This window comes from Chinchilla lanigera, unplaced genomic scaffold (genome assembly GCF_000276665.1).
Source record: "Chinchilla lanigera isolate Chin_1 unplaced genomic scaffold, ChiLan1.0 scaffold00091, whole genome shotgun sequence".
Lineage (NCBI taxonomy): Eukaryota > Metazoa > Chordata > Mammalia > Rodentia > Chinchillidae > Chinchilla > Chinchilla lanigera.
The window spans coordinates 112,325-124,950 of record NW_004955492.1 but is presented as its reverse complement, the minus strand read 5'-3'; the positions used below and the strand labels follow the sequence as shown (position 1 = coordinate 124,950).

The window sequence follows — 12,626 nt, the reverse complement described above, 5'->3', positions numbered from 1 at the left end:
GCACAGTGTATAGCAACAGCATGTGCTTAAAAACACCTAGTCATGACTCTACTAGAAAGCCAACAGTCAGACATGAAAAAAGCTCTAAAATTCAAATTGCTCAGAAAATTACAACTGATTCTAAGCACATAATCACACTAATCTCCAAATATTAGGCATTACCACTAACTACACTAACCTCCAAATTTTAGGTATTACCACTGCAGACACTTTCAGGTTTTCAGAATAACAGTGCAAACTGTATGTATAATATTCAAATGCAATAAATAATCCCTAACATTGTTATTTATAAAGGCAAAGTGAGTTTTGAAAAGGACTGTAGTTTGAAAATTACAAATTCAAAAATATCTCACTTTGATTTAATATTCCAAAAAATACATTGCTAGTACTATTTCTATTTTATAAACACAGAACTGTTTCTGTTTTATAAACTGGATTACAACTCATAGGCCAGTCAGAATTACATGCCCATGTCAGTAGATAGTATGACTAGCATTATAATAAAAGTGTCAAGCAAATATCAGAACCAACTATTTAAAATTCCAAGCAGTTGGCTAGGGATATAGCTCAGTGGTAGAGCACTTGTTTCCATTCACGAAGCGCTGAGTTTGATCCCCAGCAAACAATAAAAAAAGAGCAATTCCAATCAGCTCCAGTAATTCTGAATTACTGTTTAGCAAGGTAACTGAATGCTGTGATATGTGATATATCTGACTTCAATGATAATATTAAAACTTTCTGTTCAGATCCTGACTTTCTGATGTTTAACTATGATGTGTGATTTAAACCCGCAAGTATACAGTATCATGTTATCTGAATATGAGGTACTACACAAGATACTGATCTTTTCTAAGAGCTGAATATTTTTTCCAATAGGCTTGGAGGCACAAAGCTATAAAAATCTCGTTTTCTACTCTTCCCGTATCACATAGAGTAAGGCAAACTGTTTCTATGCCTCACAGTACCAAACAGTAAAATAGGTGTTCTGAAGAATAAAGGGTATAGGGGCACTTTTACTCCTCTGAATTAAAAGCCAAATTTGAATAAGAGCTGTTGAAGCTAGCATTAATTTTCTAAGAAAACTATGTGTTGTTAAACTCTGTGGTCCTGCCACATAAACTAGTCCCCTGAAGATAGTAAATGAAAGGCCAGGAGAGGTCATTGCAAGTTGCTTTCTATACAAAAAGGTGACAGGAATGAAAACAAGATTCTGACATTGGGTCCTTGAGCCTAAAAATGAACCCATATTATCATTGTGGATATTAAAATAAACAACTGTCTGAAGGCTTCAGAAAGAAAGCCATTTGATTTATATGAATTTCTCCTAAGTACTCAAAAATGAACTGTAAACTGTAGTCCATCTATATTACACAAACTGGAAGAAGGCGGATTAGAATACCTATTAGAATCCCCATGTCTGGATTAAATTATCACAAATGACAAAATCCCTAATTTTTCTAGAATACAGTCATGAACTGAATGATGTTTCAGTCAATAACTAACTGCACATCATAGTGGTCCCATAGAATAAAAATTTCTGGGGGGCTGGGGATTTAGCTCAGTGGCAAAGTGCCTTCTTGGCAAGCGCAAGGTCGTGAGTTCGATTCCTGGTACCCGAAGAAAAAACGAAAAACGAATAAAAACAACAAAAATTTCTGAAAAATTTCTATCACCTGGTGACATTGTAACTGTTGCAACAATGTCATAAATCCTAGTACAATGTATTATTCATGTTCGTGATGATGCTGGTGTAAACAAACCTACTGTACTGCCAAATGTAGAAATATAGCACATTCAATTATGTACAGAACAAAATACTTTGTAATAGTAATAAATGACTTACTATTTATGACACTTTTTATTGTTACAGTGTACTGTTTATTTAAAATTTTACTACAGAACAGTGTGCTCTGCTAGTCTGGCAGCATGTCCACACTATCTAGGTTTATAGTAAATACTCTATGATGTTCCCACAATGATGAAATAGCCTCAGAACCTATCTTAAATGTAAGTGATGCATGATTATACATTATTCCAATCTTAAAAGCACAGAATAGCTGCGTTTAAAATCTGCTTTTAAAAATATTAAGATGCTTACTTAAAATCCTGTAACAGACAGAGAACAGTTAATGCTTTTACCAATTTCAAGGTTTATTCTGAAGTCCCATTTCTGAGGGTATACTTTGAATGAATCATGAGTGAATTTCTGCAAAAAAGAATGAGACACTGAACTTAGAGAAGAGACCAGTTAAGACAGCTCTGCTGTCATCTAGCCAGATGTATTTCTAATTATGTTTGCTTCTTGACTGAGTCAAGAGTCTAAGTCTTCAGAGTTCTAAAACCCTAACACTGCAACTACAATGTTACATGGTTATTTTCAAAAAGTAAGTTATCAAATCTCAGTTGACAAAATAATGCAGATCATTCAAACTTTCAGAAAATGATTGTCCTACATCAAGATGCTATTTCATTTACACTTTATATGAATAGTAAAAAAGAATTATAGGTTCCCCTCTCAGTCTTGTAATTCCAGAAGGATAACAATCAGACTGATTAAAAATAGATTAAATTCACCAATGTATACCCCCACCAAGAGCAGGCAAGGAGGTGTTGGTGGTGAATGAAAAACTGCAGGACACACTCACAGTAACAACTGGTGACACAGCTTCCTGCATTTCATCCCTTGGTCTTCCTGATAGTTCTCTTCCTCACTAGTTAATGTATGAAGCAAATATTACTGATTCATCAGTTACTCATTTACACAATAGTCTGTACTCCACATGAATTGTTGAAGGGCAACCTGAACTAGCATTCTAGCCTGATAACCCTTTATCTCATTAGAGATAAAGATATTAACTACTGAGGAATATGAGCTTAAAATTTTACCAGGGAGTAATAGTCAAGACTTGTACACTAACCATCTGCATAAGCAGTACTAAAGAAACGCATTAAATGACAACATATTACCAATTCTATTTGAATGCTTTTACTTCCTACTTATACAAAAGAAATTGCTAGGGGCTGGGGATTTAGCTCAGCGGCAAAAGCGCCTGCCTGGCAAGCGCAAGGTCGTGAGTTCGGTTCCCGGTACCAGAGAAAAACCAAAAAAACCAAAAGAAACAAAAAAAAGAAATTGCTTTTACCTTCTAAATATCTAGATTTTTAATGGTATTTTTTTTCTCCCTGCAGGACTACAAGTCTAGTTTCTTGTGGCACTGGTGATTAAACAGAGGGCCTCACCCCTGGGAGGTAAGTACTCTAGCACTGAACCACACTTCCAGTCCTCTTCCTTCTAAATCTTGGGATAGGCTCTCCATAAATTGCCCAAGCTGTCCTCAAACTTGCTATCCTCCTGCGCCAGCCTCTTGTGTAGCTGAGGTTACAGATGTGTACCACCATGCTCAGCTCAAGCCTACTTTTTGGGCGAGGGGGTAATGAGAATCGAACTCATAACCTCATGCTTGCCAGATAGGCACTGCACCACTGAGCTAAATTCCTGGGCCCTTAAGTCTACTTTTAAAACTACTGATCATGCAGTCAGAGCCAAGTGGTTAAGGCAATGGACTAATCCCTCACACAGGTTCAAATCCTGCTAACTATGGTGTCTTTCCTTTGGAAAAGTAATCTACTAACACCTTACCAGACTTTGGTATTGCTTTTACTAACACCTTACCAGACTTTGATATTGCCTTTACTAACACCTTACCAGGCTTTGGTATTACCTCTCAGAAAGAAGAGTCATTGTTCCCCAACCTGAATAAACATTCCCTCTTTATGAACTTATGTAAAAAAACAAACTTTGATTGCTCCTAAAAAGTTACTGGTTTTCTGCCTATGGAGAGGAACCATATGCAATTTGTGTGCAGAAAGTAAAAGATGCGTGCCTGGCTTTCAACTGACAGAAGATAAAATCCAACAACTAGATGCAAAAAAAGAAAAAAAGAAAAAAAATCAATAAACAGAAATAATGTTCAGAAAAAACATGAAGTTTTTAAAGAGAAAGTTTTAAAAGAACTTGTTCACAGAGGTAATCATTGAAGCAACTTATAAATTTATATCAAATTGGTCATTTGATTTTTATCCTATAATTTGATCACTGAAAATAAAAATAACGCTTTTGGAATGTAAAAACAAAATATTCCCATTATCTGTGATGTTCCTTCAAAAAGAAAAAAAAGGATCTGTTCATTAGTTTGCATTAAAAAATCTGAAATAATATACTTTCAACAACTTACAAAAGCTAGCAGATTTAAGACACATTTTAAAAACTATTTTTAAAATATGCATGACTTTGTACAATACAGATAAAAGGGGTTTTAAGCAAGCTATTCTTTATTTAGACTGGGATTTGGCCTTTTGAACATGAGGACAAGAGAAGCATAAGGAAGGACGAGGGTTTTCAACCTTGCTGCCAAGTAATACCCACCTGTGTGCATCCATTCTTGCCTCCTCCACGTCATTTTCCATAAAGTAGAAGAATCATTTTTAAAAGGCAATTCTGATCATGTGATTTAAATCCCTCCAACTGCTTCCCACTGTTCTCAGGATAAAGAGTAAAATTCTCAACCTACACAGGGACCTCCCAGGCTCAGTAAGATCCAGATCCCCACCTACTTCTCCTAGCTACTTTCTTCATCATTAAGCCAAGTCTGTATTGTTTCTTCAAAACCCTTTACTCTTTTCACTTGCAAGTCTCTGTGCATGTCATTTTCTTTACTGAGGCTATTCTCTCATCACAATTTAACCCCTTCCATCAGTCTCAGTACCTCCTTGGTGAAATCTTCCTGACCCCTTCAGGTTTACAACTATGGCTTCTTACTACACTGTTCTATACTTCATGATGCAGTTGTTTACCTGTCTTTATGGACAGCAAGCTCCAAAAGGGGGCAGGGGCAATTTACTCCTTTTAACCTTAGGATTTATTAATAAATTATTTAGGGGGCTGGAGGTGTGATGCAGAGATAGAGTGCTTGCCCAGCCTGCATGAGGCATTGGGTTCAACCCCCAGCAGCACAAAAACTAATTCCGTACATATTATGTGCCAGACATTACTATAATCTGGATTAATATTAATGAATCAAATAGACAAAAATCACCTACACCTCATAGTTTATAATAGAAAACCAAACAAAAACAATGCCAGACACAAGTACTTTATATGGCATGCTATCACATCACTAAGTATTATAAAGTAAAATAAAGAAGTAGAATAAGGAGAGCCCAGGGCAGGATATTCCATAATAAACATAACAATATTAAGGGGACTACTGAGGAAACAGAGTTAAAGAGACAACAGCATCCAAGTGCTAGTACTCTGGGTGGCTTTAAATAGAACACCACTGTATATTTAAAATACATTTCAATATTATACTTGCTTTAACTTTGGCTGTTTTAATTTTAATGAAAATAAAAGTGGCAAGAAATTGTTATGACTGTCAAAAGAGAAACATTAAGATCTAGACAGAAGTCCCAGAGTTAATTACTGCACTTAAGCTACTTTACGCACTAAATGTAACTAAGAAAAGTCAGCTAAAATTCTGTAAATATAATTTTTACACACTTTCAGAAACCTTCTAATATATTCTTTTCAAGTACAGACTCACATGTATGTAGAAATGTATGCAAATACATGATCAGCAAAATGGAGGTACAGTGTAGTAAATACAGTGTAGTAAGATGTCTTTTGGCATACTTTTATCCCTCTAGTTGAACTAATTTTAATGAACACCTAAGCAGGCACATACAGCTCATGGTTTTCATGTGGCCCTAGACGGCTACTAATGTAGTCACACACGATTATAAACCTAAAACATTATTATGTAATTTTTTAGTAATATTTTTGACTGGACTGCCCAGTACTCAAGAATTGTCTGTGTAGATGCCAACAAAACTGTGTAGCGCAAGGCACAGTCCAATACTAACTCTACCTGCCACATGGTTCAAAGAAAGCCAGTGTATATTACACACTATTCACCTGGTGGGACTGAACAAGTAAAGCACAGCAATTACTGGTAATGGTAATTTTTTCTTTTTTTTTTTTTTTTTTTTTTGGTTTTTCTCCGGTACCGGGAACCGAACTCATGACCTTGCGCTTGCCAGGCAGGCTCTTTGCCGCTGAGCTAAATCCCCAGCCCCTGGTAATGGTAATTTCAATCTACCTACGAAGTGTGCACCTATGAAGATCTGATTATTGATAGTAAGCAGACATGTAAGTTCTATTATTTATATTTTGCTTCAATTATTACAATAAAAATATTTAAAAATAAAAAGTTTGTGGATTATGTACATGAACTAAATTATGTATTTTACATGTGGCCCGAGACAGTTCCTCTTCTTCAATGCAGCCCAGGCAAGTCAAAAGGTTGGATACCAACACCTAAAGTATATCAAGCACTAAACTTGTCAAAATGATTATATGCATAAAAGAAGGATCTTGCCCCCAAGATTACAGTATGTGGTAAATAAGACAAAGGTACATTTAGGCTACTATGGAAATAAAGAAACATTCAAGTTAACTTCAGAAATTAAGGGAATGATTCCTGAGAAATTCCTGAAATATCTTAAGGGTGGGTTAAGGAACTAAATAAAAATTTTTGGAAGTTCAAAAATGGGAATATTCAACTTCAGGCAAAAACAAACAAAAGCAAAGGCAATAATATTTGTAATGCTATACTGGGGGGTCAGGGTAGGGGTGGGGATAGCAATTTAGAGGAAAGGGAGGCAGTGGCCCAACCTGAAAGGTAGGGAAGGGAAATGAAGGAAGATGCAAAGCTGGCATGGTCACACAGGAAGAAATATGTTATGCTTAGGAACCTGGGACAGTCCTGATGAGAGCCAAGGGAGGATGTGCCCTAACAGCAATCTCTGGCTATAATATAACTGAAACGATTCATGCAAATAAGAGTATTTTATTTTGATCAGCAAAAAATTACTACCCTAATGTATCAGTTTTTAGCCTAAACTTAAGCTCATCAGACTTAAAAAAGAATATTTTCATTGAAGACTAAGTCTCATATTAATGAGCATTAAACTCTCCCTAAAATTTAAGATATAGTACATGCTTTCAAATTCATGTTAAGTATGAAATATTTTCAAGATTACAATGTACCTCTATGGCCCATATCTCACAAGCTAGCAGGAAATACAGAACAAGACTAGGAAAAAAGATGTAAATTCAGCAGCAACATTCAACTGCAAATCCCTCATGATTAAAACAGGAGTCAGGACAGCTTCAACTGAAAAATGGTGAAAAGACAATATATAAAGGCACTGAGGGACATAAGGTAAGAGCCAGTTGAGGTGAGGAAGGGAACAGAAGCAAATACAGATAGCTAAGTTAGTAATTTTCCCTATTCCTATTGAAGACATTTACATACAAGAAAAATAAAGCATTAGACTCTGGGAGTAATGGTTTCCTACTTTTTCAATTCTATGTCCTAGTAAGAAAATTCATTTTGTAATCAAGATCTAAAATAATTTCTGAAATACAGCAGCTCCAAAAATACTGACAAATGTAATAATTAAGAGAAAGTTTAGCTGGACGTGGTGGCACACATCTGTAATTCCAGCACTTTGAGAAGTTGATGTAGGAGGAAAGTCCAGCCTAGGCAATTTAGTGAGACCCACAAAAAATGGCTGGGGATGTAGCTCAGTTCAGCCCCACAATTGGGGAAAGGGGGCTTTTAGAAATTTCTCAGGTCTGGTGAGTTTAACCTCTCAGACATGATGCCTCATTCAATATGTTCTCTAAAATTAACTCACAGAAAAAGAACTCTTCTCATGAAGAAAGTCCCTCTCACCCTAAAAAGGTAAGCAAACCCCTACAACAGTTTCTAACACTGTATTTTCTCCAAATACAATTTCACCATTCATGTTTCCTTCTATACATCAGAAAAAGGTTTGATGGATTCATAAAAGAAATTACAAAAATATGCATATTCTTTTAATATGCACACTTTCATTTATTGACTTGAAAAGAATATCCTTAAATCTGAGGAAATCTGCAAGGGTGTAGCATGTTATAAAAGCATAATTAAAAAGTGCTTTTAACTCTAGGGTAAGAACAAATGGAATTTAAGGTAACATACCTACACAGCATTTTTCCAACCTCAAGAGAACATTACAAAGCTAAAACTGTATTAAAACTGGAAGGCCCAGATTACAATCACAGTTCCTAATTTGATGGAAAGTATAAATGCCAATATGATTTTAACAGTGAAAGTTTTTCAGCCATTTCTAAATTGGTAAACAGAACTGACCAAAAGTCTATTAATATAAGAATGCGTAAATACTGTTGCAAATCTATGCCAAAGTAGTTGCAGCTACTTCAAAGGACCATTTATTGTAACTGTAACTCAAATCGTATTAACTTCAAAATACAAGATGAAATTTACTTTTAACCAATAGCAGTTTCAAATGGAAGTATACAATTTGATGCTCCCATTTGTACTTACTACTGTATTTTAGAAATGCTTTAGGATATGTGAGGATTGCTTTCAGAAAAAAAGTTACTAGCCAATCATGGCGACTCAGGCCTGTAATCCCACCACTCTCGGAGACAAAATGATTACAAGTATGAGCCCAGCCCAGACAACCTAGGGACTTAGGAAGACCCTGCCTCAAAGTAAAAAGGAGCAGGGGTACCTCAGTGCAAAGGCTCAGGGTTCAACTTCCAGTACCAAAGAAAGAAACAGAGACAGAGAAAACAAGTGACTGGGCCTGGGGATTTAGCTCAGCGGCAAAGTGCCTGCCTGGCAAGCACAAGGTCGTGAGTTCGGTTCCCGGTACCGGAGAAAAACTAAAAAAAAAAAAAAAGAGAAAACAAGTGACTAAGTAAAATATGTCTCCACTGAGTTTATATGTCAAATTTTGCACATATTTATGGAAATCATACAAAATTCAATAAATTCTCTAAGTCTCATTTTTAAAAAAGGGCAACCCTCCAAAACATTAAAATTTCTTCCTGAATTTGCTGCTCAGCTACTGTTCTAGAGAACAGGGTAAAACAAATGCAAGGAAACTTCTACACTTGTCATCTGTTTTCTCTCTGGCTCCTACTTAAATGTAGAGTACAGTAACTCTTTTCTTCAAATTTATTTTTCCTCAGAACCTTCCTTCTCTGCCTAGATAGATGTGATCTACGGGGAAAAAAATCTCTGCTATAGGTTGAAGTGGACAGCTACAAAACTATATTAAAAATAGGAATTAAAAAAATAAGAATTCAATAATAAAAATAGCAAAAAAAAAAAAAAAACCCCAACCAATATCTACATGTTTGTATTACAACAGTCTCATAAGATTATTATTATGAGCCCTCTTTTACAGATGAGAAACTAAAGCACCAAGAGCACAATTTCCAATGAGTTCAAGAAGTCAGGCTATTTTCATTCATGTAAATGGTAACTAAAATCATATTAACACTTCAAAATACAAGATGAAATTTACTTCTAACCAATAGCAGTTTCAAACGGAAGTATACAAAGCAAATTTATGGTTGAATAAACTTGTTAATTTGATGTCTTTGAGAAAGTATTTCACTTTAGCAACTCAAGCAAAGCTCCATAAGTTATTTCTTGCACAGTTTGTAAACCATTTCTTGGACAGCTTGACTACAAAATTGCCTTTCGGTATATTAAACACAGAGAAAAAAGCCACAACCATTTCAACTTCTGTAAACTGCCCTGACTGTAAATTAAAGGAGACAGACAGGTTAGGGAAGTATGGAAATTGCATATTATACATACTATCTGACTACCAAAAATTGAACAGAATTCTTTTCTCCCGTGTGGTCTTCCAAATCTACAACTTGGCACAAATTTCAAGGGCATTTTAAACATTGACACAGCTGAAAATAACAGAATAGCTAAATATCCCAAAAGAAAAAACCCCAAAATGAGAATTATATGTACATTTACTTAGAAGGTTCACCTTCAAGTTGATATTGCCTCTGTAAAAACATCCTCACACTTAATGTTTATACTTACAAACTCCACCGCAGAGCCGTTTACTCAGTTACCAAAAACTTCAAACTTCTAGTTTATGATTTAGGTATTTTGCAGGTAACAAGGACTCAAATGAAAGTCAAATAAGAGGTAATTTTCTCAATTTCTATCTCAGCCAAAATTCAACAAAGTTTTTCATAAAAATAAGGGAGAAAGGAAGATTATACTCAGTAAAAGCGAAGTCTAAATAACGCTTAAAGTTCCGGATGTACACCACTGTAAAGCAGATGGTTTAAAGGTTCCTACAGTCCCAGGACAAACATAAAAAATTATCATATCACGTTTAACTTCTGTTTTTAACTCCTTGAGAATCTGGCCCTGCTAGAGTGTAGCAAGTGGAAAAAGGTGGCATTCCAAACACACTTGAGCAACAGGATCCCAACTTCCTGGTTCTAAAAGAACGCGATTCCCCACTGACCCAACCCTCCCCTATCAGCCGCGCGGCCCCGCACCGGAGGGACCAAGGGGGCGAGGCCTGGAGCCGCACTGCGGGTCCCGGCACTGGTCTGGCCTGGGGCGCTCGCGGCCTGCGACCCCAGCGCATCCTCTTCGGGCTACGCTCTCCAACCTCAGGGGCGACTCGGGACCCGCCCGACTACGCACAGCCCTACCAATCCCTGCCACGCCGGTCCAGTCCAACCGCGGCCCGCAGGTCCTTTCCGCCCAGCCCGGCCTTAGCGCTGCCCAGGCCCTGCCTAACCCCAGCCCAAGTCTCGCTGGCCCTCTCTGATCCCAGGGCTGCTCTGTCCTCCCTGACTCCAACCCCAGCCGCAACCTCCCCCAAGCCCTGCGCGGCCCCAGCCTGGCCTCGGTCTTCGCTGGCCCGGCCTGGCCCAGCCCTGCCAGCCGCGGGCCGTGTCCCTCCAGGAAGATGGCGGCTCGGTGACAAGCGGGCGCGGGTGCGGGTCCGAGCACGGGCCGGGGAAAGAAACTGATCTAACACTGGCCAAAGCAGACCCGCTCACCTGTCAGCACCGCCCGCCCCGCCCGACCGGCCGCCCGCGGGCTCCTCGCCGCAGCCCCGGTGCCCGGCGACCGCGCAACACGCGGGGACGGCCGAGGAGGGAGACGGCAGGAAGAGGCGGCGCGGCCGGGCCGGGCCGGAGACAGGTAAGAAGGGCGGACGTAGGCTGGTGGCGGCGACGGTGGATTCTTCCCTTTTCGGGAGGAATATGTCTCAATGTCCAGACCCTGGTTCCCCAACGCTCCTTCCCGTTCGCATGAGAACACACAGCTCCCACTTCCGGGGCCCAGAGGAAGTCCCGCCCTCGCTCGTCCCCGCGCGCCCCCGCGCCCTAATCCGGCGCACTTACCCGCTGGGCCAGCCGACCGGCGCTCGACGCCCGGGAGAGACTCACGTCAGGGAAACGCTGCGCAGTGATTGGATGCGCGCGGCATCTGGACCGCCCCTTCGCCTCCGGGCCTTTCGGAGCGCGCCCCTCTCGCGGCATGTGTGTTTGGCGCATGCGCTTGCTCGCACACCGCCCGCCCCGCACCGCCCTGCCCCGCACCGCCCCGCTTCGCGCACACCTCCTTTCCCCGCCCACACCGCGAACGCCGAACCCTGGGACCTCGCACGCTGTACACCCCGCCTCACGCCGGCGTAAGCCCCGCCCGCCCAGTAGTCACGCCTCGCCGTCCTGTAGCTGCTCCAGGTTGGGCCCAGTAAGGTAGTTCTCCGTTGGGTCCCTAAGGGACTTGTTGGGCGTCTGTCACCGACTGCAACTCTTACAGATAGCTGCGGGGACCGGCGATATCCTCGTGATGGCAACTTTTGCCCCTGCCCCGCCGCCCTGGGACCTACCCCCCACTTGCTCCGTGCCACTGCCGAGAGGGCGACCCTTCCCTACCCGCCCCCCTCCCCCACCTCGGCTCAGGACAGTCGCCGGCCGAAGCTTCCTCAGACTGTGACCCTTTCCCCTGGTCTGCCCTCCGGACCTGGGCTCCTGCCCCTCCTGCGTCCCCCGGGACCGCAAGCCCTGCGGAGTTGGCGCCCCCAGCCCAAGCCCCTGCCTCAGACCCCTGAGCCTTTCGACAGTGACCTCGCCCTCGCCCTCGGGTTCCCTCTGCCGTCGCCCTTCCCCAAGGACCTGAGTCGAGACAGCGGATCTAGGCTGGGGTTACACTGGGATTTGGGGGTTCCTGTTGAAGCAGTTCGAGGTTCTCTCAGCTGCTCCGTAGCAGGGTCCGTAAAATTCTGTTTTAAGTGTGGATAATGAAGACGCAGCAGTAGCAAATTATTTTCCAACATTTTACCAATCCCTATCCTGATCAGTTTGATAGGAAGAAGATAAAAGTATTTTCCATTTTTTTTCAGCCTGCTGCCTAGTTTCCTGTATTTCCGGTCTAATTATTGCAAATTTTGTGATTTCCTTCTAGTAAAAAGTCTTTTCTGAGTCTCTGTATCCACAATTATCGTGTACTTGTGCTGCTTGCTTGTTCCTGTTGGTGATATTCAAATTCTCACAATTCTGCATTTTGGGGAAACCTTTATGGAATCCCATACATTGGGTGGATAGGACTACATCGACGTTAATATTTGTGCCCTCTCCTTTGTGATACCTTGCCTCCTCCTTGCTTTCAGAAAATTTGCTACTTAAGTACGATAATTATATTCATAGGAAT

General features: G+C 40.4%; 2 protein-coding genes across 2 annotated transcripts in view; one reads left to right on the top strand and one right to left on the bottom strand.

Moving 5' to 3' along the window:
* Larp4b (La ribonucleoprotein domain family, member 4B) overlaps window positions 1-11,051 on the bottom strand; it is an 83,854-nt gene extending 72,803 nt beyond the window's left edge. The window contains exon 1 of the mRNA XM_005404910.2: window positions 10,967-11,051. The gene's annotated coding sequence lies outside the window, so the exon portion shown is untranslated. The remainder of the gene's footprint in view (window positions 1-10,966) is intronic.
* On the top strand, window positions 8,521-12,406 carry LOC106146691 (vegetative cell wall protein gp1-like). The gene is made up of 5 exons (XM_013504670.1): window positions 8,521-8,572; window positions 10,401-10,883; window positions 10,974-11,359; window positions 11,434-11,656; window positions 11,736-12,406. Exons 1-5 carry the CDS (start codon window positions 8,521-8,523, stop codon window positions 12,215-12,217), a joined length of 1,626 nt encoding a protein of 541 aa, XP_013360124.1. The 3' UTR covers window positions 12,218-12,406.
* The last annotated feature ends 220 nt before the right edge of the window (window positions 12,407-12,626 follow it).